The 27,062-nt window shown below is 44.5% G+C and overlaps 1 protein-coding gene and 1 long non-coding RNA gene across 6 annotated transcripts in view; one reads left to right on the top strand and one right to left on the bottom strand.

The window, feature by feature from the left end:
• The window catches only part of LOC115192879 (uncharacterized), a 55,071-nt gene extending 32,946 nt beyond the window's left edge, over positions 1-22,125 (top strand). Inside the window, exons 2-3 of the long non-coding RNA XR_003878005.1 lie at positions 21,737-21,774; positions 22,084-22,125. This is a non-coding gene — a long non-coding RNA (uncharacterized LOC115192879). The remainder of the gene's footprint in view (positions 1-21,736; positions 21,775-22,083) is intronic.
• LOC115192877 (tight junction protein ZO-1-like) overlaps positions 1-26,415 on the bottom strand; it is a 168,074-nt gene extending 141,659 nt beyond the window's left edge. For all 5 annotated transcript variants that reach the window (XM_029751799.1, XM_029751798.1, XM_029751802.1 and 2 more), the window contains exons 1-2: positions 25,903-26,415; positions 623-848 (exon numbers count right to left, since the gene is read on the bottom strand). In XM_029751799.1, the coding sequence (XP_029607659.1) occupies positions 623-848; positions 25,903-26,054 (378 nt within the window). In that variant the 5' untranslated portion in view covers positions 26,055-26,415. The remainder of the gene's footprint in view (positions 1-622; positions 849-25,902) is intronic.
• Between the last annotated feature and the right edge of the window lie 647 nt (positions 26,416-27,062).

Genomic DNA, 27,062 nt, shown 5'->3' on the forward strand with positions numbered 1-27,062 from the left:
ACGCTATTAGCGCGCACCCCGCTAACTAGCTAGCCATTTCACACAGGTTACACTAGCATGGGCCACATGCACTGAATGTGTCACTACCAATGCTGACAGTTCAGTAAATCACTCTGGAAATGATCTTATCATTACTTAGGTGCAACATGGAGCTAGCTCATATAAACATGTACATAGGTCCATATACAAAACATATATGCACTGACTCACTGTACTGTAAGTCACTTTGGATAGGAGCGTCTGCTAAATGACCATATTACTAGCTAGGGCTATGTAGCTAGCTCACATAAACATGTACATGGCATGTGGTGCAAAGGAGGTTGGTGGCACCCTAATTAGGGAGGACGGGCTTGTGGTAACGGCTGGAGCGGAACAAGTGGAATGGTATCAAATACATCAAATACATGGTTTCCAGGTGTTTGATGCCGTTCCATTTGTTCCGTTCCAGACATTATTATGAGCCGTCCTCACCTCAGCACCTCCACTGGTTTGGGGTCATATTGAATCTGTAAATGTTACCAGTTCTGTCTGTTTGAATAAAATAATCTGCTAAATTACCATATTATTACTTAGGGGCTTGAAGTAATAGGAAAAAGTCTTGTCATATAGTGTCTTCACTTACGTTGGAGTCCAGCAGGTCGATGCTGTCCAGGCTCTTGCTCCTGTGGATGCGTCCTTTGATCCTGCGTAGCGAAGGCTTGGCCTGATGTATGCTGCTCACAGACGATGATGCAGAGATCGAGCCGCTCCCGTGTCCTAGCCCGTGTCCGTGTCCCTGACCTAGGCCTTGACCCCGGCTGGCTCTGCCGTGTGGGAGATTGCCGGGGTGGAGGAGGCTGGGGTGAATCCTGAGGGTCAGACAAAAACATCCCATCAGGATCATCATACTGAACACACTCTGAGAATAGAAGAGACGAGAATATAAATTGTCACTGAAGGTCAAATCGGTTGCAGCAAAACTACAAGCAATTATCAGTGGACAAGTGCCTGGCCTCTAGTGTTAGCAGGACTGTGTCTTAGTGAATCAACCATAGTGTTAGCAGGACTGGACTGTGTCTTAGTGAATGAACCATAGTGTTAGCAGTACAGGACTGTGTCTTAGTGAATGAACCATAGTGTTAGCAGTACAGGACTGTGTCTTAGTGAATGAACCATAGCGTTAGCAGGACTGTGTCTTAGTGAATGATCCATAGCGTTAGCAGGACTGTGTCTTAGTGAATGAACCATAGTGTTAGCAGGACTGTGTCTTAGTGAATGAACCATAGTGTTAGCAGGACTGTGTCTTAGTGAATGAACCATAGCGTTAGCAGTACAGGACTGTATCTTAGTGAATGAACCATAGCGTTAGCAGTACAGGACTGTGTCTTAGTGAATGAACCATAGCGTTAGCAGGACTGTGTCTTAGTGAATGATCCATAGCGTTAGCAGTACAGGACTGTGTCTTAGTGAATGAACCATAGTGTTAGCAGGACTGTGTCTTAGTGAATGAACCATAGCGTTAGCAGGACTGTGTCTTAGCGAATGAACCATAGTGTTAGCAGGACTGTGTCTTAGTGAATGAACCATAGCGTTAGCAGGACTGGACTGTGTCTTAGTGAATGAACCATAGTGTTAGCAGGACTGTGTCTTAGTGAATAAACCATAGCGTTAGCAGTACAGGACTGTGTCTTAGTGAATGAACCATAGCGTTAGCAGTACAGGACTGTGTCTTAGTGAATGAACCATAGCGTTAGCAGGACTGTGTCTTAGTGAATGAACCATAGCGTTAGCAGGACTGTGTCTTAGTGAATGAACCATAGTGTTAGCAGTACAGGACTGTGTCTTAGTGAATGAACCATAGTGTTAGCAGGACTGTGTCTTAGTGAATGAACCATAGCGTTAGCAGGACTGTGTCTTAGTGAATGAACCATAGTGTTAGCAGGACTGTGTCTTAGTGAATGAACCATAGTGTTAGCAGTACAGGACTGTGTCTTAGTGAATGAACCATAGCGTTAGCAGTACAGGACTGTGTCTTAGTGAATGAACCATAGCGTTAGCAGGACTGTGTCTTAGCGAATGAACCCAGGAAGAAGAAGCCCTGATGGGCCAGTACGGGGGAAAAAATGTATGAAATGTATGCATTCACTATTGTAAGTCGCTCTGGATAAGAGCGTCTGCTAAATGACTAAAATGGATAAGAGCGTCTGCTAAATGACTAAAATGTAAATGTAAAGATTGACTAATCTGATGGATATCATGGTTTCCAGATTAAGTCTAGTCCTGGCCTAAAAAACACTGTAAATGGAGATGCCCAAACCAGTCCTAAACCTTTAAGGACTCGGTAAGCTCTATTATCAGAGCCAGCCCACAATGCACCACAGGCGTGACTGAGTGAGAAAGAAAAGTAACACAAACAGACAATAATAAGCCGACAGACTGATTGTGAATAGAGAAGACCAGTATGGTCCTTCTTCATATTTGTTTCTATAAAGGCCACAGTTCCCTATTGAATTACCTGGCATTTAAAGCAGCGGTGTATAATAGGATTTATTTGGATTGAATGCCACCCAGTCTCTGGCTGTTTAAACCTGGAGCTGACGTGTGTGTGTGTGTGTATGCGCTTGTGTGTGCGGGCCTGAGACAGGCCCTGTAGTAAGGAGAGACAGTTATAACTTGGTAACTGTATAGCTACATCAGGTAATACTTTGAGTGAGCAAACTACCAGAAATAAATACAAAAATAATGAAAGGAGCAGACACAAGGTGTCACGATTGTACAGAGGCGCAGCGTGAGTTGAGTTCCACATCATTTTAATTCACAGTGAAACAACAAAACGTCCCACGAACGTGAAGTACAGCGCGCACATAGGCACTAACGGAAACAATATCCCACAAAGCAGGTGGGAGAAAGGGCTTCCTAAATATGATCCCCAATTAGAGGCAACGATTACCAGCTGCCTCTAATTGACTGTGAGGCAACGATTACCAGCTGCCTCTAATTGGGAACCATAAAACTCACCAACATAGAAATAGAATGATTAGAACACCCCCCTAGTCACGCTCTGACCTAAACACCATAGAGAACCAAGGGCTAGAGCAGGGAAGTTTAACCCATTGTCATGACGTTGGCCTGTGGGTAAGGTTTATGACCCCCCCATAAATACCTTTCTCCCTTCCCCTCTCTGACCCTACTGAAGGACTGCTGTCCTGAAGGACTGCTGTCCTGTTAAATATAGAGAGTCTGGGAACATCAAACAAATGGGGAAAGGAACCATATTTTGGTAATAAAACCAGTTGGAAATATGCTTTGGAACGTAATGAGTATGGATGTCAGTTCGGTTGTCATCTGAGACATTATGACTGATGACAGGATGACATAAACTGTACCTGGGAAAGTATACACCCTCTAGTTATCAGAGTCACATGGAATTGTTATGCAATTGAAATGTTTGATATTGAAATTGTTTGTTAGGAGATTAAATGTAATTTTAGCTTCCAAATGAGAGAATTGGGTTTTCATAAGGAAAGTGCCCTGCTTGATCAGTGGCCCACCCCTGTGAAGAGACAGGGGTTATAAACGATGAAACACATCCTTCCCCCTCTCCACTATATAAGCCTTTGACCAAAAGATAACCACATGTTCCAGTACGTGAGGTCTGCAGCCTCTACGTTAGAAGGACACACGTCAAGTACAGAACTAAGCCAACCTCGGCGTGAGCTTTGGTGGCGAATGGTATGAACTTTGAGCTTATTCACTACAGAAGTGATACTTCCTAGCCGTTGAGTTAGCAGCGGCCGCTGTAGACGTGGGCTAGGAAAGGACGGACGACGGATCCAGTCTAACAACGAACAGACGAAGATACCACCACGTATTCAATGTACCACCAGAGACATTGTTCCGAGTACAGGAAGATCTGTTGGCCAACCCGGCCAGCATCTACGACCAACCTAACGAAGCGCAGCTCAGAGTAAATATTTTTCCAAATGGGCGGTAATTTAGAATGCATAAGATACTGTATTTACGATAGCATAGCTGCTGTTTCTTTGTTCCTAAGTCTTCCCGCTCTTTCATTCAAGCCCAACCCCCTTTCTTTGTGTAACCAGCTTTCATACAGGTTCCGTCCACCAGGGATGTTTTCTGTATGACATCATTTGTATTCTGTGTATTTGTAATTCTGTGTGATTGGTTTAGGTATTTAGTAAATAAATAATTAAACCCAATATTTGTATTGCTGATTCAACTTGTTAGCCAGGGTTCGTGAAGATAACCAAGAATTTACAACTTTCATTATGAGACTGAAAATAAGATGATTAAGATGACGGCTATCGATGTAAAAGATTACTAAGTATTTTAAGAGTTTATTCGGAAGATAACGGCTCTATAAACGTTCTTCCGTGGTGCCCCGACTTTCTAGTTAATTACATTTACATGATTAGCTTAATCAGGTAATATTAATTACAGAGAAAGGATTTGATAGAATAGCATGAAATATCACTTAATCTGGCATAGCCAAAGACACGACACCATGTAGTACTGGTAATCTACAGGAGAGAGAATGTGCTAGAGCAGGGAAGTTTAACCCATGTAGTACTGGTAATCTTCAGGAGAGAGAACGTGCTAGAGCAGGGGAGTTTAACCCATGTAGTACTGGTAATCTACAGGAGAGAGAACATGCTAGAGCAGGGGAGTTTAACCCATGTAGTACTGGTAATCTACAGGAGAGAGAACGTGCTAGAGCAGGGGAGTTTAACCCATGTAGTACTGGTAATCTACAGGAGCGAGAACGTGCTAGAGCAGGGGAGTTTAACCCATGTAGTACTGGTAATCTACAGGAGAGAGAACGTGCTAGAGCAGGGGAGTTTAACCCATGTAGTACTGGTGATCTAGAGGCAGCGGCTTATACTCTCAATTTGTTCCTTATTGTAACGCCCTGGCCATAGAGAGGGGTTTTTTGTTATTTATTTTGGTTAGGCCAGGGTGTTACATTGGGTGGGCGTTCTATGTTCATTTTTCTATGTTGGCTGGTTTCTTTGGTTTGGCTGTGTGTGGCTCCCAATCAGGCACAGCTGTAGTTCGTTGTTGCTGATTGGGAGTCACACATAAGTAGCCTGTTTTTCCTTTGGGTTTTGTGGGTGATTGTATTCTGTTAGTGTGTTTTCCTGACAGAACTGTTTCTGGTTAGTTTTTGTATTGTGTTCGTTCAGTCTATTAAAATTCTAATGATGAACACATCCTCCGCTGCACCTTGGTCTAATTCTGGCAACGGCGTTACACTTATTTCAAATGTTTTTTATTTATTATTATGTTTTTATTCTTTTATATATATATATATATATATATATATATATATATTTTGGTTTATAAATGTTTATCCCCAATTTCGTGAAATCCAACTGGTAGTTACTCGAAGGTCAAGATGTCACAGCTGTCAAAAGGAGATGACCAACGTTTCACATTTTGATTTACTCTGTGAAACTATGCAGTACATAAATAAACTGAATACACAAAACAACAAACCGTGACGCAGAGAAGAAACAAACACTACTCAAAAATAATCACCCACAAAACCCAGGAAGAAAAACCCCTACTTAAGTATGATCTCCAATTAGAGACAACGAGGACCAGCTGCCTCTAATTGGAGATCATCCCAAACAAGCCAACATAGAAATACAAAAACTAGAACCTAAGAACATAGAAATAGAAAACATAGAAAAACACAAAACACCCCCTGTCACGCCCTGACCTACTCTACCATAGAAAATAACATCTTACTATGGTCAGGACGTGACACAAGAGCCATGCGTCCTTTGAAACACGACCCCGCCAAGCCGCACTGCATCTTGACACACTGCTCACTTAACCTGGAAGCCAGCCGCACCAATGTGTCAGAGGAAACACAGTAAAGCTGGCGACCGCAGTCAGCGTGCATGTGCCCAGCCTGCCACAAGGAGTCGCTAGAGCGCGATCGGACAAGGAAATCCCAGCCGGCAAAACCCTCCCCTAACCCGGACGACGCTGGGCCAATTGTGCGCCGTCTCTCGCGGTCGCGGCTGGCTACGACAGAGCCTGGGATCGAACCCGGATCTGTAGTGATGCCTCTAGTACTGCGATGCAGTGCCTTAGACCACTGCGGCACTCGGGAGGGCTTTGACTGTCTTGACAGAACATGCTTAATCAGGATTTACTCTCAAACGATACTTGAGAGAGGAGAGGGAAGAGAGGAGAGAGGGAGAGAGATCCATTTCCATTTTAAGTGGCTGACCATGGTACTCCCAGAGGGTTTTGTGACTAAATGTTTAAAAAGTGGTGAAAGAAAAAGAGAGGAATAACCTATGAGCGGAAACAGAGTGGTGAAGCTCGTAAAAAGAAAAATGCCTTTTCAGATGGATTTTCTGTGAGAAAATGTGTAACGCATGCATAATAACAGAACAACAGAGTTGAAAGGTCACTCCGGTCAGCGCTCACTCCTTCTACACCCATCACCTGGAGCAATGAAAGATGCCAGGCGAGGACTTTTTAGACAAATGAGACAGAGCCAAAGTGACTAAGACGAGCAGCTGACAGGAAAGAGGGTGCATCACAGACCAAAGGTAGTCTTGCACAGTCAGAGGCCATCTCTTACACGTTGATTCTAGAACGGACGTCGGCCAATAGCCTTCAGGCAGGAAGTCAGAGAGAGTAACTTATTGCCTTCTGCTACAGTGGGATGGCTAGATAGTGTTTATGTCACTAATGGTACCCTATTCCCTACATACTGTACTACCTTTGACTAGAGCCTTGTGGGCACTGGTCAAAGTAGTGCACTGTATAGAGAATAGGGTGCCATTTGGAGACAGACGTCCTAGTCTGTTTTTGATCTACGTTGTTTAATAGAATACACGTACAGGTGTTATGATGGAGATTATACCGCCACTCTAGGTGGAACACTGATTCATCAAAAGTTGGTTTCTTACACACACACACACACGCATTTGGCATAGAGTTCCAAGCTGCACCCAGCATGCACCCAGCATGCAGGCTTTTAGAAGGTCAGGAGATCGTTTACTTCTGTTCTGCTTACTGTAAGACTTCATATTTTAGAAGGTAAGGCACCATAGTCAGGCTCCCGAGTGGCGCAGCGGTCTAAGGCACTGCATCTCAGTGCTAGAGGCGTCACTACAGACCCTGGTTTGATTCCAGACTGTATCACAACCGGACGTGATCGGGTGTCCCATAGGGCGGAGGACAATTGGCCCAGTGTTGTTAGGGTTTGGCCGGGGTAGGCCGTCATTATAAATAAGTAGACCATCAGCAGACTATCAGCAGAACCTCTATCAGCAGAACATCAACATACCATTAACAGAACCTCTAACAGCAGACCATCAACAGAACCTCTAACAGCAGAACATTAATAGAACATCAACAGAACCTCTAACAGCAGAACATCAACAGAACCTCTAACAGCAGACCATTAATAGAACCTCTATCAGCAGACCATCAACAGAACCTCTACCAGCAGACCATCAACAGAACCTCTAACAGCAGACCATAAACAGAACATAAACAGAACCTCTATCAGCAGACCATCAACAGAACATCAACAGAACCACTAACAGCAGACCATAAACAGAACATAAACAGAACCTCTATCAGCAGACCATAAACAGAACCTCTATCAGCAGAACATCAACAGAACATAAACAGAACCTCTATCAGCAGACCATAAACAGAACATAAACAGAACCTCTATCAGCAGAACATCAACAGAACATAAACAGAACCACTAACAGCAGACCATAAACAGAACATAAACAGAACCTCTATCAGCAGAACATCAACAGAACATAAACAGAACCACTAACAGCAGACCATAAACAGAACATAAACAGAACCTCTATCAGCAGACCATAAACAGAACATAAACAGAACCTCTATCAGCAGAACATCGACAGAACCTCTTATTTATAATGCTCTCTACCCGCTCTCTAAGTACTTCTTTATTCACACACTTCACACACACACACAGCGTCTTTATTCATAACATACACACACTCATATACATCTCATAGCATACACACTCACAGTGTGGCAAGTGTTTGACGTAGTGTTTTGGTAACTATTAGCGACGCTGGACAGCAGCTTGCATCAGAGAGTCAGCAGAGATGTGTATGTAGAGACAGAGACTGGGAAATCTCAAGCTAGACACTGTGCAGAAACAACGTCCTGTTTCATTAGGAGGAGGCTGTCTATCAGTAACACGGATATACACTGCCTTCAGAAAGTATTCACACCCCTTGACTTTTTCCACATTTTATTGTTACAGCCTGAATTCAACATGGATTACAGAGATGATTTTTTTTTTCTCTCTCACCTATCTACACACAATACCCCATAATGACAAAGGGAAAACATGTTTTTAGAAATGTTAGCAAATGTTTTGATAATGAAATACAGAAATATATAATTTACATTGTATTCACACCCCTGCGTTGTGTGCCAGGCTTGTAGCGTCATACCCAAGAAGACTCGAGGCTGTAATCGCTGCCAAAGGTGCTTCAACAAAATACTGAGTAAAGGGTCTGAATACTCATGTAAATGTGATATTTCCGTGTTTTATTATAAAAAGAATTGCAACAATTTATAAAAATTGGTTTTTCCTTTCTCATTATCTGGTATTGTGTGTAGATTGATGAGGGGGGAAAAACTATTTAATCCATTTTTAGAATAAGGCTGTAACGTAAACAAAATGTGGAAAAAGTCAAGGGGTCTGAATACTTTACGATTACTCTGTAAGTAAATAAGATCAATGTCCCATGATGACGCATACAGATCCAGTACAGAGTGATAATGTAGTTCAGTACAGAGGGTGGTAATGTACTGTACAGAGGGTGGTAATGTACTGTAGTCCAGTACAGAGGGTGGTAATGTACTGTAGTCCAGTACAGAGGGTGGTAATGTACTGTAGTCCAGTACAGAGGGTGGTAATGTACTGTAGTCTAGTACAGAGGGTGGTAATGTACTGTAGTCCAGTACAGAGGGTGGTAATGTACTGTAGTCTAGTACAGAGGGTGGTAATGTACTGTAGTCCAGTACAGAGGGTGGTAATGTACTGTAGTCTAGTACAGAGGGTGGTAATGTACTGTAGTCCAGTACAGAGGGTGGTAATGTACTGTAGTCCAGTACAGAGGGTGGTAATGTACTGTAGTCTAGTACAGAGGGTGGTAATGTACTGTAGTCTAGTACAGAGGGTGGTAATGTACTGTAGTCCAGTACAGAGGGTGGTAATGTACTGTAGTCCAGTACAGAGGGTGGTAATGTACTGTAGTCTAGTACAGAGGGTGGTAATGTACTGTAGTCTAGTACAGAGGGTGGTAATGTACTGTAGTCTAGTACAGAGGGTGGTAATGTACTGAAGTCCAGTACAGAGGGTGGTAATGTACTGTACAGAGGGTGGTAATGTACTGTACAGAGGGTGGTAATGTACTGTAGTCCAGTACAGAGGGTGGTAATGTACTGTAGTCCAGTACAGAGGGTGGTAATGTACTGTACAGAGGGTGGTAATGTACTGTAGTCCAGTACAGAGGGTGGTAATGTACTGTAGTCCAGTACAGAGGGTGGTAATGTACTGTAGTCCAGTACAGAGGGTGGTAATTCAATACAACATGGTGATAATGTAGTTCAGAGAAGTTGTAACAAAGAAAAGGGACCAGGGACAAGATATATCATTAATCAGGACTTTTTAAATCAAACCCCTAATTCACAATTTTTCCAATGTTTTTCTCTGTGTCTCTCTCTCTCTCTCTCTCTCTCTGTTTGTGTGTCTGTTTGTCTGTGTGTCTGTCTGTGTGTCCTGCAGAGCCATCAGGTTGTATGATTAGCTGGAGCAATACGGGGTACTGCTTCATCAGCAAGTCAATATGGAATGTTCCGCTCTGTCCCATCCAGCTTGGCTAATGCTAATTTCACCTTTAACAAGCACTGGACTGGAGACACATATATACACACACACACACACACACACACACACACACACACACACACACACACACACACACACACACACACACACACACACACACACACACACACAGAAGCAATACAATAAAAATCCTAATTGTGTCCACACACACATTTTGTGTTCTGTCCAACCAACAGCACTAGCAGGTGCTACATGGGTGTTCTGTCCAACCAACAGCACTAGCAGGTGCTACATGGGTGTCGGTTCACTGCAGAATGTGTGCAGTGAGACACCTAGCTAGCCAATCCCTATCAATACCCTGACTGACCTGGCATCCCTATCAATACACTGACTGACCTGGCATTCATGACAACTTCCACACACACTCACACACTCTCACTCTCACACACACTCACACTCTCTCACACTCACTCACACACTCTCACACACACTCACTCTCACTCTCACACACAGTCACTCACTCACACTCTCACACACTCACTCACTCTCACACACTCACACACTCTCACTCTCACTCACTCACACACTCACTCACACTCACACACTCTCACTCTCACTCACTCACACACTCTCACTCACTCACTCCCTCACTCAGTCACTCACTCACTCACACACTCTCACTCACTCACTCCCTCACTCAGTCACTCACTCACTCACACACTCTCACTCTCACTCACACACTCTCACTCACACTCACACACTCACACTCACACACTCTCACTCACACACTCACTCTCACTCTCACACACTCACACACTCTCACTCACACACTCTCTCACACACACACACACACTCACACACTCTCACTCACACACTCTCACACACACACTCTCACACACACACACACTCACTCACACACACACTCTCACACACACTCACACACTCACTCACACACACACTCACACTCTCTCACACACACACACACACACACACACACTCACTCACTCACTCACTCACACACACTCTCACTCACTCACTCACTCACTCACTCACTCTCACACACTCTCACTCTCACACACTCACACACTCTCACTCTCACACACACACTCACACACTCACTCACACACACACTCACACTCTCACACACACACACACACACTCACACGCTCTCACTCTCACACACTCTCACTCACTCTCACTCACTCTCACTCTCTCACTCTCACACACTCACTCTCACTCAGTCACTCACTCACTCTCTCACTCTCTCACTCTCACACACTCTCACTCACTCTCTCTCACTCACTCACTCACTCACTCACTCACTCTCTCACACACTATCCCTATTGTCTCTTCATCGTGCTAACCCAAACAGACGTGTACTGGCTCAGATCTTTTCCCTCCACATTGTCCTTTGAAGTCACAGTTGCGGTCACCTTACATATTATAATCAGATCTATTTCAACAGTATTGTGCCGACCTGAACCGTACTGTGCTGGCTTGGATATGTTCTTTTCACATTGTCCTTTCCAGCACGGTCCCAGGAACTATGGTGGATGTGTAACCAGGCCAGCGCCGTACAGCTGGGCTCAGCTCAGTCGTGTTGAAAACACCCACATAGTGAAGACATGAATCAGCTCATATTACGATGTCCATACTCTGTTATTGTTTCCCCTCCTAGGTTGTGACACAGTTTCCCAGAGTGCAGCTCTCCTCGGTTCAGTTTGGCTCACTAGTGTTAAAATGGTTCTTCTCTATCTACTGTAGACCTTTTGTTGAGCCCGAATAACTAATTATACTGTGTTTAGCCTGTGTCCTTCCGTTGTTGTGGTAGACATTTTTAGCAGATGAAAGTAAATGGAAACATTTAAAACAACAGAAATCCAGCTAAGGGAACATGTGTTGTTAGCTGCAGCAGTTAACCCTGAGGGCTTGACAACAACAGAGTGGAAAGTTCATTTACGCTGGTTAAGTCATGCTCATGTGTGTGTGTGTGTGTGTGTGTGTGTGTGTGTGTGTGTGTGCTCCTGTGTGTGTACTCCTGTGTGTGTTTGTGTGCGTGTGTGTTTGTGTACGCGTGTGTGCATGCTTTTGTGTGTTTGTGTGTATGTGAAGAGGGATGTTTTTTAAGACTACAGGGAATAGGAACAGCTGTTTGCTAACTGTAACTCTGATTTAGTGTAGTCGCACAGATCAAACCCTCAAGACATGCTAACCTCTCACCATTACAATAACAGGGGAGGTTAGCATTTTATATCAAACCCTCAAGACATGCTAACCTCTCACCATTACAATAACAGGGGAGGTTAGCATTTTATATCAAACCCTCAAAACATGCTAACCTCTCACCATTACAATAACAGGGGAGGTTAGCATTTTGGGGGGATATTATATTTATGCCTCTGTAACTTTCTCACACATCAATATTCACCATTAATTCAGGATTATCTGTAATCGTGGTAGCATCCACATTAATGTAGAAGTGTTTAGAAACATATTTTATTCTTATTTACAATAAAAGTGACTCCAGAATGACACAATACATTATTTACCATTTCACTTCTATTGGGCACAAAATAATCTGAAACACAAGCAGAACAAACAGGAAATGAATCCAAGCTTGATGCAGTCATTGCGATCTATGAATGTGGGACCAAATGGGACCAAATACTAAACGTTTTACTACTTTAATACACATATAAGTGAATTTGTCCCAATACTTTCGGTCCCTTAAAATGGGGGGGACGATGTACAAAAAGTGCTGTAATTTCTAAACGGTTCATCCGATATAGATGACAATACACTCAGATTAAAGCTGACAGTCTGCCCAGTCTGCATCATCTCAAATCCAAAGTGCTGGAGTACAGAGCCAAAACAACAACAAAAATGTTTCATTGTCCCAATACTTTTGTAGTTCACTGTACACAGCAATGTTCTTCACACGGTCACTGCTTATATCTACCTCTGGTTCTGCCTGGTTAAATCTACCTCTGGTTCTGCCTGGTTAAATCTACCTCTGGTTCTGCCTGGTTAAATCTACCTCTGGTTCTGCCTGGTTAAATCTACCTCTGGTTCTGCCTGGTTAAATCTACCTCTGGTTCTGCCTGGTTAAATCTACCTCTGGTTCTGCCTGGTTAAATCTACCTCTGGTTCTGCCTGGTTAAATCTACCTCTGGTTCTGCCTGGTTAAATCTACCTCTGGTTCTGCCTGGTTAAATCTACCTATGGTTCTGCCTAGTTAAATCTACCAATTGTTCTGCCTGGTTAAATCTACCTCTGGTTCTGCCTGGTTAAATCTACCTCTGGTTCTGCCTGGTTAAATCTACCTCTGGTTCTGCCTGGTTAAATCTACCAATGGTTCTGCCTGGTTAAATCTACCAATGGTTCTGCCTGGTTAAATCTGGTTCTGCCTGGTTAAATCTACCTCTGGTTCTGCCTGGTTAAATCTACCTCTGGTTCTGCCTGGTTAAATCTACCTCTGGTTCTGCCTAGTTAAATCTACCTCTGGTTCTGCCTGGTTAAATCTACCTCTGCTTCTGCCTGGTTAAATCTACCTCTGGTTCTGCCTGGTTAAATCTACCTCTGGTTCTGCCTGGTTAAATCTACCTCTGGTTCTGCCTGGTTAAATCTACATCTGGTTCTGCCTGGTTAAATCTACCTCTGGTTCTGCCTGGTTAAATCTACCTCTGGTTGCCTGGGTGACACTTGAGCTAGAGTGTGTATTAGAATGACTGTTAACACACTGGTAGTCTGGATGCTTCCAACAATTTATAATGGTACTTACTGACCAAAGTTTCAGTTTCAAACGACCTTTAATCAGGGTATTTTTACAGTTAGGTAAAACTCTGTTATTAAGAAGCATACATTTTGCTTCATGCACCTGGTAGCACGTTAAGGTGTTATGTGTTATTTCATAGTTTTGATGTCTTCACTATTATTCTACAATGTAGAAATTAGTTTAAAAAAATAAAGAAAAAGCCTTGAATGAGTTGGTGTTTCCATACTTTTGACTCATACTGTACATGTCATTTAACAGACACTTTTATCCAAAGCAACTTAGTCATGCGTGCATAACTTAAAAATATTTTTTATGTATGGGAATATTCACTCTAGAACACTGCCTGGCACTGTAAAATTAACATCAGTAGGCCTACTGGCTTATTTTAGCAGTACTAAAATAAGTACTGGCAGCTTCTTCATTCCATGTCTTAGCCCTCTGTCTGACCACTAGATGTGAGTTTGGCAGACCAGGAAGTAACTCACTGTGTCCCCATAGCACTGGCCAATGGGAGCAGGCACAGGGAAAGGCTCATAGATGTAGTAATGGAACATTAAACCATGTATAATGTGCAAGCATGGTGAATAAATATCCACACATTAAACAATATGCACCTGCACCTGCACTCAGCACAATCAGCACTTTCACTTAGGCCTAGATTCAATCTGATCAAGCGTTAACGGGCAATAGCCGACACCCGCAAAGCTGATGTTTATGGCTGTTTCGGCAGTGGAACTGCGTTGGAGCCGTCAAATCGCTGAGCAGCTGCTCTTGTGATCATTGTTACGAAGCCACACCTGCCCTACTCGCGTTATTTCACAACGTTAAAGTGTAGGCTATATAGAAATATATAGAAATATTGACGCTCAAATTAAAAATCATTCAACAAAATAACACTTTTTTTTTTTTGTATCAGTCTAATCAAGGTGTAGATTACATCTCACATTCCAGTGTTGCAATTTGTAAACAAGGCTGCATTGGGATTTCTCTTAATGCGACTCCGTGCAGCCAATAGCAATGTCCGCTTTAGGTATAATGGCGGGAGCCGCTTGTGGATTTGACAGATCTAATGCAGTTCCACCTCCTATACCGACAAAACAAACTGCTATGCGAGTGTCAGCTAGCGCGGATCTGATAGAATCTAGCCCTTAGTCTAGCCCTTAGTCTAGCCCTTAGTCTAGCCCTTAATCTAGGCCCTTAGTCTAGGCCCCAGGCCCTTAGTCTAGGTTCTTAGTGTAGGCCCTAAGACTAGCCCTACGTTTAGGCCCGTAGTCTAGGCCCAAGGCCCGTAGTCTAGGCCCCAGGCCATTAGTCTAGGCCCTTAGTCTAGCTCTTAGTCTTGTCTCTTAGTCTAGGCCCCAGGCCCTCAGTCTAGGCCCTTAGTCTAGCCCTCAGTCTAGGCCCGTAGTCTAGGCCCCAGGCCCTTAGTCAAGGCCCCAGGCCCTTAGTATAGTCTCTCAGTCTAGGCCCCTGGTCTAGGCCCGTAGTCTAGGCCCCAGGCCCCTGGTCTCTCAGTCTAGGCCCCAGGCCCCTAGTCTAGTCCCTCAGTCTAGGCCCCAGGCCCTGCAACATATGCAGTGAATATAGGAATGTGATGTATATCTAAAACCATGTTTACTGTATCCTCTATATTATAATGTACAGTATGTTGATGATTCTGATACACACACACACACACACACACACACACACCGAGAAAAGTGGAATTAAGCTCAAATTAACATTCATACATAACACTATGCATAACGCTCACATGTGGAATACACACTCAGCACTCTGAACTATATGTGCTTTGATTTAGTTGACTATTTAAATAGCCTCGGTAACCATGTGCTGCAGTGCGTACTTATGCACCTTGTTGTGTATTCAGTGTCCCTAGACTGAATGTACTTAAATAAGAAAATGTTTTTTCCTGATTCTGCTGCAAGACTAATCTCCTTTTATCCCTTTGGGATATTCACGTGTTCTACTACTAAATTAGTCTGCGGTTATCTGAGGAAGACAACATCGCATCAAGATATTGCCTCAGAGCAGATATTAAAATGTCAACCAAGCCTCTACCTTCTAAAAAAAAAAAAAGGCAAGCAAACACCTCCTGTGGATGTATCTAACATTTCCTATGACTAAATGACTGTAAGCCCATCCACTAAACATGTTGACTTATTCATTTTTCGTTTAAACTCAATGATTTTGTATGTATTGGCAAGTTATGCAAAACATCAACAATGTACAAGGAGGTTGGTGGTGAGGTTGGTGAGGTTGATGGTGAGGTTGGTGAGGTTGATGGTGAGGTTGGTGAGGTTGATGAGGTTGATGGTGAGGTTGGTGAGGTTGATGGTGAGGTTGGTGAGGTTGATGGTGAGGTTGGTGAGGTTGATGGTGAGGTTGATGGTGAGGTTGTTGAGTTTTATGGTTTATGGTGAGTTGTTGAGGTTTATGGTGAGGTTGTTGAGGTTTATGGTTTATGGTGAGGTTGTTGAGGTTTATGGTTTATGGTGAGGTTGTTGAGGTTTATGGTTTATGGTGAGGTTGTTGAGGTTTATGGTTTATGGTGAGGTTGTTGAGGCTTATGGTTTATGGTGAGATTGTTGAGGTTTATGGTTTATGGTGAGATTGTTGAGGTTTATGGTTTATAGTGAGGTTGTTGAGGTTTATGGTGAGGTTGATGGTGAGGTTGTTGAGGTTTATGGTGAGGTTGTTGAGGTTTATGGTGAGGTTGTTGAGGTTTATGGTGAGGTTGTTGAGGTTGATGGTTTATGGTGAGGTTGTTGAGGTTGATGGTTTATGGTGAGGTTGTTGAGGTTGATGGTTTATGGTGAGGTTGTTGAGGTTTATGGTTTATAGTGAGGTTGTTGAGGTTTATGGTGAGTTTGATGGTGAGGTTGTTGAGGTTTATGGTTGATGGTGAGGTTGTTGAGGTTGATGGTTTATGGTGAGGTTGTTGAGGTTTATGGTTTATAGTGAGGTTGTTGAGGTTTATGGTGAGTTTGATGGTGAGGTTGTTGAGGTTTATGGTTGATGGTGAGGTTGTTGAGGTTTATGGTTTATAGTGAGGTTGTTGAGGTTTATGGTGAGGTTGATGGTGAGGTTGTTGAGGTTGATGGTGAGGTTGTTTTCTAGGTTTATTAAGAAGTTGTTTCAGCCTGTTAGGGACAGCATCATTAGACTTTACCTTATATAAACATCCCAAAAAGTTATTTCAGCTGTGATCAGATACTGTCACCAACCAGGTGCTGAAATCCCCTAAATCCTAACATGTGGACCGGCCTGAACATATTTCAATATGCTTAGCATAAAAAGGAGAGCAAGCGTATGATTGAGCTGTGTGAATGCTTCAGTCTAAGAACAAAATATGAAGTTAAGAATGTGAAATGATCAGTTGACATGACAACCACAATGTTGTTGACTGACTACAACTTCCGTTGCGAAGAAATATTTGATTAGAGATGTTTGATCCTAAAATGGTCGGTCTTTAACTTAATCAAGATTTATTTTTTTAAATCAATATCCTCACTAGTCGGAGTAGCAACTGTTGTCTTGGTTGACAAGGGAGGGTGGAAGGTTGGTTGGTCTTTCAGTCCTTTTAGCAGTCTTGTTTCAATCCAGAGCCATGTATTTAATACATCATCTAGACATATGACTCTGTTCCATTAGGTCGAAGGTACTGTATGACTTGTGTTTAGTTTTTGAACTGAGCAGCCCTCTCTGCCAGGTCTCCCCTGTGAGATGTCTTCTGACCCGGTTAAATACAAAACAAATGTATTTACTGTCCGGCCTGTGGGTGGAGCAAGTTGTAGCAGGTGCGTCCACCTGTCCTCAGCTTGACCTCAGTGATGATGTAACCAATGGCCAGCGGAGAAGACGCTCTGATGCTATCATTTATTCAGCAGCAGACCACCTTAAATAACGAGGAGGAAGGACAAAGGTTGTATAAGGTTTCATTCTGAGCCAGAATGGTCCAGTTTAGCCCTGTGTTTCTCAAAAGGAGGGTCGGGACCCACTGGTGGGACGCAGACAATTTCGACTAGGTCAGAGCATACAACTGGATGATAGAAGGAAAATGGTACTTTTGTTTTATTCAGCGTCAGGGCCACGGGAATTTGTTTTAATTTAGCCAAGGCGACAGAGCAATTGTTTTTTATTGACCTATAGCCTGGTCTGTAACAGTGCTGGTAGGTAGGTAACCTATAGCCTGGTCTGTAACAGTGCTGGTAGGTAGGTAGGTAACCTATAGCCTGGTCTGTAACAGTGCTGGTAGGTAGGTAATCTATAGCCTGGTCTGTAACAGTGCTGGTAGGTAGGTAACCTATAGCCTGGTCTGTAACAGTGCTGGTAGGTAGGTAACCTATAGCCTGGTCTGTAACAGTGCTGGTAGGTAGGTAACCTATAGTCTGGTCTGTAACAGTGCTGGTAGGTAGGTAACCTATAGCCTGGTCTGTAACAGTGCTGGTAGGTAGGTAATCTATAGCCTGGTCTGTAACAGTGCTGGTAGGTAGGTAACCTATAGCCTGGTCTGTAACAGTGCTGGTAGGTAGGTAATCTATAGCCTGGTCTGTAACAGTGCTGGTAGGTAGGTAACCTATAGCCTGGTCTGTAACAGTGCTGGTAGGTAGGTAACCTATAGCCTGGTCTGTAACAGTGCTGATAGGTAGGTAACCTATAGCCTGGTCTGTAACAGTGCTGGTAGGTAGGTAGGTAACCTATAGCCTGGTCTGTAACAGTGCTGGTAGGTAGGTAACCTATAGCCTGGTCTGTAACAGTGCTGGTAGGTAGGTAACCTATAGCCTGGTCTGTAACAGTGCTGGTAGGTAGGTAACCTATAGCCTGGTCTGTAACAGTGCTGGTAGGTAGGTAACCTATAGCCTGGTCTGTAACAGTGCTGGTAGGTAGGTAACCTATAGCCTGGTCTGTAACAGTGCTGGTAGGTAGGTCTCCTCTCTGTCCCAGATCCCCCTATTCCTCTCCTTTCTGTCCCAGATCCCCCTATTCCTCTCCTCTCTGTCCCAAATCCCCCTATTCCTCTCCTCTCCTCTCTGTCCCAGATCCCCCTATTCCTCTCCTCTCTGTCCCAGTTCCCTCTGTTCCTCTCCTCTCTGTCCCGGGGGAAGAATTAGGCTAATAAGAGTATGACTAAGGAATGTGATTAACTAAACAGGCCTAGAGATAAAGAGCTGCTGCATTTGATCAGAGCAACAACAGGCTGACAGACTGCCCTTAATCTATAAATCATGCCTTTAATCTATAGGACATGCCTTTAATCTACAGGTCATGCCTTTAATCTATAAATCATGCCTTTAATCTACAGGTCATGCCTTTAATCTATAAATCATGCCTTTAAGCTCAGGGCATGCCTTTAATCTATAAATCATGCCTTTAATCTATAGGGCATGCCTTTAATCTATAAATCATGCCTTTTAATCTACAGGTCATGCCTTTAATCTGTAGGGCATGCCTTTAATCTACAGGTCATGCCTTTAATCTATAGGGCATGCCTTTAATCTACAGGTCATGCCTTTAATCTACAGGTCATGCCTTTAATCTATAGGGCATGCCTTTAATCTATAAATCATGCCTTTAATCTACAGGTCATGCCTTTAATCTGTAGGGCATGCCTTTAATCTACAGGTCATGCCTTTAATCTATAGGGCATGCCTTTAATCTACAGGTCATGCCTTTAATCTACAGGTCATGCCTTTAATCTATAGGGCATGCCTTTAATCTATAAATCATGCCTTTAATCTACAGGTCATGCCTTTAATCTATAAATCATGCCTTTAATCTACAGGTCATGCCTTTAATCTATAGGGCATGCCTTTAATCTACAGGTCATGCCTTTAATCTATAGGGCATGCCTTTAATCTACAGGTCATGCCTTTAATCTGTAGGGCATGCCTTTAATCTACAGGTAATGCCTTTAATCTATAGGGCATGCCTTTAATCTACAGGTCATGCCTATAGGTCATGTCTATAGATCAGCTACTGAAGTCATTGGCTCGAATCTAAGTGGCTCCTTAAGAATTCGAGAAAATGAACAACTAAGGACAATTGTTTTTTACTTATCCCACTGACTTTCCAAACCCTAAAGCCTGGTCTGGTGTGTCGAGTCTGCTTCGAGACGCGATGATACACCTCTGGGTTGGTAAACTCTGTGATGTAGTGGTAAAGATTCCACCATGTTGATTCTACCTTACAGGTCTGCAAACATTGAAGGGTTAGGATCAACGGGACTCGTAGGGATCAAACTGGGATCGGCCCTGCATGGTTGTCGGTCCCATAGAATTTGAATGACTAGAACGGGGTTTCACCATTCATACGCTGTGGTCTGGGGGGGCCATTCTAGGAATTGTATTTCTATGGTTGGTCCCTGCATGGAATGTGGTGACTTTCATCCCTCTCTGGTTACTGGAGTAGGGTTTCATGGATAGAAACATCGTTACTAGAACGGACATTCCCATTCGAGTCAATGCAGAACATTGAGTGGAATGAGTGGGAGTACTGGGTTTACAAGAGCAAGATGCGAGGAGGTTGAATAAGACCCGATGGTAACAGTACAACAACATACAATGACGTGAGATAGGATGACATCATCTAGCACCCTTACTATTAACGAGCACAGAAAATGAAGGCGATCAGAGAGTCTTCCCACTTAGACCTGCACTGAGATCAGAGAGTCTTCCCACTTAGACCTGCACTGAGATCAGAGAGTCTTCCCACTTAGACCTGCACTGAGATCAGAGAGTCTTCCCACTTAGACCTGCACTGAGATCAGAGAGTCTTCCCACTTAGACCTGCACTGAGATCAGAGAGTCTTCCCACTTAGACCTGCGCTGAGATCAGAGAGTCTTCCCACTTAGACCTGCGCTGAGATCAGAGAGTCTTCCCACTTAGACCTGCACTGAGATCAGAGAGTCTTCCCACTTAGACCTGCACTGAGATCAGAGAGTCTTCCCACTTAGACCTGCACTGAGATCAGAGAGTCTTCCCACTTAGACCTGCACTGAGATCAGAGAGCCTCCCCACTGTTAAGACGGGCTTAGACCTGCACTGAGATCAGAGAGCCTCCCCACTGTTAGACCGGCTTAGACCTGCACTGAGATCAGAGAGCCTCCCCACTGTTAGACCGGCTTAGACCTGCACTGACATCAGAGAGCCTCCCCACTGTTAGACCGGCTTAGACCTGCACTGAGATCAGAGAGTCTTCCCACTTAGACCTGCACTGAGATCAGAGAGCCTCCCCACTGTTAAGACGGGCTTAGACCTGCACTGAGATCAGAGAGCCTCCCCACTGTTAGACCGGCTTAGACCTGCACTGAGATCAGAGAGCCTCCCCACTGTTAGACCGGCTTAGACCTGCACTGACATCAGAGAGCCTCCCCACTGTTAGACCGGCTTAGACCTGCACTGACATCAGAGAGCCTCCCCACTGTTAGACCGGCTTAGACCTGCACTGAGATCAGAGAGCCTCCCCACTGTTAGACCGGCTTAGACCTGCACTGAGATCAGAGAGCCTCCCCACTGTTAGACCGGCTTAGACCTGCACTGACATCAGAGAGCCTCCCCACTGTTAAGACGGGCTTAAATGTTTCTCTTCTATTTGAAACTATTCTGTTCTAATCAGTTCTAATATGAATTGAGTGTTGATAAAGACATAAGACTAACCACTATGGAGCCATGCGAAAGTGTCGCAGCTTTACTGAGGGGGACATTTATCTCCCACTGTATGCCTTTGTTTTGTCAGACAGAGACTAACAGCAGCAGCAATGTGCCGATGAGTTTACTGACTGATAATTAACCGTCTTGTTTTCTTTTCAACAGGATAGTAATCTTGTCGTAAGCACATAAACCCTTCTCTCTCTCTCTCTCTCTCTCTCTCTCTCTCTCTCTCTCTCTCTCTCTCTCTCTCTCTCTCTCTCTCTCTCTCTCTCTCTCTCTCTTTCTCTTTCTCTTTCTCTTTCTCTTTCTCTTTCTCTTTCTCTTTCTCTTTCTCTTTCTCTTTCTCTTTCTCTTTCTCTCTCTCTCTCTCTCTCTCTCTCTCTCTCTCTTTCTCTTTCTCTTTCTCTTTCTCTCTTTCTCTCTCTCCACAGCTACAGACTACAGCAGAGATTTTCTGCTTACCACAACAGTGAGTGACATTTATAAGACGGATCGTTTTTCAGGGTCTGTAGGAGTAATGAATCAGATTACACGGACGGGAAAGACCTGATCCAAGATCAGTACCCCCTGTCCGGGGGTATCATCGGATGGGGCCACAGTGTCTTCTGATCCCTCCTGTCTCAGCCTCCAGTATTTATGCTGCAGTAGTTTATGTGTCGGGGGGCTAGGGTCAGTCTGTTACATCTGGAGTATTCTCTTGTCTTATCCGGTGTCCTGTGTGAATGTAAATATGCTCTCTCTAATTCTCTCTTTCTTTCTTTCTTTCTTTCTCTCGGAGGACCTGAGCCCTAGGACTACCTGGCATGATGACTCCTTGCTGTCCCCAGTCCACCTGGCCATGCTGCTGCTCCAGTTTCAACTGTTCTGCCTGCGGCTACGGAACCCTGACCTGTTCACCGGACGTGCTTGTTGCACCCTCGACAATTACTATGATTATTATTATTTGACCATGCTGGTCATTTACGAACATTTTAACATCTTGACCATGTTCTGTTATAATATCCACCCGGCACAGCCAGAAGAGGACTGGCCACCCCTCATAGCCTGGTTCCTCTCTAGGTTTCTTCCTAGGTTTTTGGCCTTTCTCAGGAGTTTTTCCTAGGGAGTTTTTCCCAGCCACCGTGCTTCTTTCACATGCATTGCTTGCTGTTTGGGGTTTTAGGCTGGGTTTCTGTACAGCACTTTGAGATTTCAGCTGATGTACGAAGGGCTATATAAATAAATTTGATTTGATTTGTCTGCGATACTTTATATGTAGATATAATAAAGCTTCACAGGACAGGAGGATCAGGGCCGTAGTCATAAAGCATCTCAGAGTAGGACTCCCGAGTGGTGCAGCGGTCTAAAGGCACTGCATCTCAGAGTAGGACTCCCGAGTGGTGCAGCGGTCTAAGACACTGCATCTCAGAGTAGGACTCCCGAGTGGTGCAGCGGTCTAAGACACTGCATCTCAGAGTAGGACTTCCGAGTGGTGCAGCGGTCTAAGACACTGCATCTCAGAGTAGGACTCCCGAGTGGTGCAGCGGTCTAAAGGCACTGCATCTCAGAGTAGGACTTCCGAGTGGTGCAGCGGTCTAAGGCACTGCATCTCAGTGCTAGAGGTGTCACTACAGAGCCTGGTTTGAATCCAGGCTGTATCACAACCGGCTGTGATTGGGAGTCCCGTAGGGCGGCGCACAATTGGCCCAGCGTTGTCCGGGTTTGGCCGGGGTAGGCCATCATTGTAAATAAGAATTTGTTCTTAACTGACTTGTGTAGTTAAATAAAGGACATTGTGTGCTGATCTAGGATCAGATCCCCCCCCCCCCAGTCCATGTAATCTTATTCATTATGATTTAAAAGGCTAAACTGATCCCAGATCAGCACTCCTTTACTGTGAGACCCTTTTCTACGGGCCCTGGAGATAGAATCACACATAATGCTTTAATTATGCTTACAAAGAAATACATGAAAGCCGTTTTGATTTGAAATGGAAGGCAAGAAACAGGAAGACACAACCACACAGAGAAGAGTATGAATGGGATGTTTTAATGAAGATGTAGATGTATGTTGTCCCAAATGGCACCCTATTCCCTACGTAGTGCACTACTCTGGTCAAAAGTAGTGCACTACGTAGGGAATAGGCTGCCATTTGGGACACACACGATAGGTTGTTAAAGGCCTGCTGATCTGCTGCACTTCACAGTTTTACAACGGACAAGAAAAACAGGACAGGAAAATATATTTTTTCCATTTTAAATCTTTATTAATGAATTACTTACATTTACTATAATTTACAAAGGGAGTTATTGATGATTTAACACAGGACTGTATACAAGTGGTTAGATAATGAAAGTGTATATGAGAAAGTAGCTGAACTGTCAGTGAATTTAAGAAGCATAGATTCAAGCATAAGGTTACAAAGGAGCAGAAGCATGAGGTTACAGAGGAGCATGAGGTTACAGAGGAGCAGTAGCTTACAGAGGAGCAGTAGGTTACAGAGGAGCAGTAGGTTACAGAGGAGCATGAGGTTACAGAGGAGCAGTAGGCTACAGAGGAGCAGTAGGCTACAGAGGAGCAGTAGGTTACAGAGGAGCAGTAGGTTACAGAGGAGCAGTAGGTTACAGAGGAGCATGAGGTTACAGAGGAGCAGTAGGTTACAGAGGAGCAGAAGCATGAGGTTACAGAGGAGCAGAAGGCTACAGAGGAGCATGAGATTACAGAGGAGCAGTAGGTTACAGAGGAGCAGTAGGTTACAGAGGAGCATGAGGTTACAGAGGAGCAGTAGGCTACAGAGGAGCAGTAGGTTACAGAGGAGCAGTAGGTTACAGAGGAGCAGTAGGTTACAGAGGAGCATGAGGTTACAGAGGAGCATGAGGTTACAGAGGAGCAGAAGCATGAGGTTACAGAGGAGCAGTAGGTTACAGAGGAGCAGGAGCATGAGGTTACAGAGGAGCAGTAGGTTACAGAGGAGCAGGAGCATGAGGTTACAGAGGAGCAGTAGGTTACAGAGGAGCAGAAGGCTACAGAGGAGAATGAGGCTACAGAGGAGCAGAAGCATGAGGTTACAGAGGAGCATGAGGTTACAGAGGAGCAGAAGCATGAGGTTACAGAGGAGCAGAAGGCTACAGAGGAGCATGAGGCTACAGAGGAGCAGAAGGTTACAGAGGAGCAGAAGCATGAGGTTACAGAGGAGCATGAGATTACAGAGGAGCATGAGGTTACAGAGGAGCAGAAGCATGAGGTTACAGAGGAGCAGTAGGTTACAGAGGAGCAGTAGGTTACAGAGGAGCAGTAGGTTACAGAGGAGCATGAGGTTACAGAGGAGCATGAGGTTACAGAGGAGCATGAGGTTACAGAGGAGCAGTAGGTTACAGAGGAGCAGTAGGTTACAGAGGAGCAGAAGCATGAGGTTCCAGAGGAGCAGAAGGTTCCAGAGGAGCAGAAGCATGAGGTTACAGAGGAGCAGAAGGTTACAGAGGAGCAGAAGGTTACAGAGGAGCAGAAGGTTCCAGAGGAGCAGAAGGCTACAGAGGAGCAGAAGCATGAGGTTCCAGAGGAGCAGAAGGTTACAGAGGAGCAGAAGGTTACAGAGGAGCAGAAGGTTACAGAGGAGCAGAAGCATGAGGTTACAGAGGAGCAGAAGGTTCCAGAGGAGCAGAAGCATGAGGTTCCAGAGGAGCAGAAGGTTCCAGAGGAGCAGAAGCATGAGGTTACAGAGGAGCAGAAGGTTACAGAGGAGCAGTAGGTTCCAGAGGAGCAGAAGGTTCCAGAGGAGCAGAAGGTTCCAGAGGAGCAGAAGGTTACAGAGGAGCAGAAGGTTACAGAGGAGCAGAAGGCTACAGAGGAGCATGAGGCTACAGAGGAGCAGTAGGTTACAGAGGAGCAGAAGGTTACAGAGGAGCAGTAGGTTACAGAGGAGCAGAAGGTTACAGAGGAGCAGAAGGTTACAGAGGAGCATGAGGTTACAGAGGAGCATGAGGTTACAGAGGAGCAGAAATAACAATGACAAGCCTATAACGCATTGAACAAATACACTCAACTTGGATAGCTTTATTGTATAAAAAACCACTATAAAACACTGGCTCCTTCATAGCCTATCACCCACCCCTAGTGTACACGTTAATGCACGCGCCCACGGAAACAAACAAACACACGCACATACATACACGCACGCAAACTCAGGGCATGCGGAATTTACCTAGTTTACAGCATATCGACTAGCCTGTTGTAGCCTAATGATTGTAACACGGTGCATAGAGAGAGAGAGAGAGAGAGAGAGGGGCAGGCTGGCTGCGGTAGATAAAGTCACTGGATGGTTCTGACATATATATCACAGAGTGAAACAAACACAAAATGCTCATCTTGCAGATTTAGTCTGCTCAAGCTACCGCATCTACCGTATAACGGGTTTCTCTTTGTTTTCTTCTCCGACCATTACCCGCTTATTATAAAAGGATGTGCGGGAGGCGACAGCTTGGCGCGTTGCCGGATTCCCCTCTCTATAGTATCCCCTCCTGATCTACTCAGCTCAACCTGAACTGCCTGGCTGGCGGCATCCCATAATGATTCTGAATCATCCGCAGCAGCAGAAGCACTAAGTCATATTCATACTCACCACAACGATTTCCTGGGAGGAAGATGATGTTCTTTGTTGTAGGAGGTCACCCCCAGAGCCAGCTGCATAACAGTAATATATTTCTGGTAATTCACCATGGTATTGTCCACCGCTACTAAGAATCCAACCCAAAGAAAAACATAGGTAATCATATATTCGTAGTAGTTTATTCCCTGGCAGCGTCTGCCTTCACTGCGTCTTCCTTGTTCAGCAGCATCTCAACGCCATTTCCAGTAGCGGCGAAGGACTGACAGGGAAAACACTCCCCGAGGAGCTGACAGAAAGGTGCCATACCGCGACCAAGAGCCATGTCTGCAATGACAGTATCAAGACTACACTCCTCTAATCGTATTAGCTCTCACAGAATAGATCGCTAATCCATTCGATTTTTAGTCAGGATTTAAACATTATTTTTTCTTTACTCCTTCCTTCCTTTCTCCGGGACCGCGGGGACTTTGCTGGAAAACAGTCTGTGAAAAACGGTCTGTGCTGCTGCGTTGGTTCAAGCGTCCGTGCGTGAGGTAGGGGAGAGTGTGTTGGCTATGTGTAGTCAGAAAGAGGCACAGAGGGGGGTGGGTGGGTGGGTGGGGGGGGAGTATTTGAAAAGGACGAATTAATAATACATTTTGAGGATCTTGTTGCATTTACTTATGCGGTCAAACATCGGCGCTACTTCGAAACCTTATATCCTACTGCCCTACTCCATCCTACTCCATCCTACTGCATCCTACTCCATCCTAATGCCCTACTCCATCCTACTCCATCCTACTCCATCCTACTGCCCTACTCCATCCTAATGCCCTACTCCATCCTACTCCATCCTACTGCCCTACTCCATCCTACTCCATCCTACTGCATCCTACTCCATCCTAATGCCCTACTCCATCCTACTGCCCTACTCCATCCTACTCCATCCTACTGCATCCTACTCCATCCTAATGCCCTACTCCATCCTACTGCCCTACTCCATCCTACTCCATCCTACTCCATCCTACTCCATCCTATTCCATCGTACTCCATCCTACTACCCTACTCCATCCTACTCCATCCTACTCCATCCTACTCCACCCTACTCCATCCTACTCCATCCTACTCCATCCTACTGCCCTACTCCATCCTACTCCATCCTACTGCATCCTACTCCATCCTACTGCCCTACT

This window comes from Salmo trutta, chromosome 4 (genome assembly GCF_901001165.1).
Source record: "Salmo trutta chromosome 4, fSalTru1.1, whole genome shotgun sequence".
In the NCBI taxonomy this organism is placed as follows: domain Eukaryota; kingdom Metazoa; phylum Chordata; class Actinopteri; order Salmoniformes; family Salmonidae; genus Salmo; species Salmo trutta.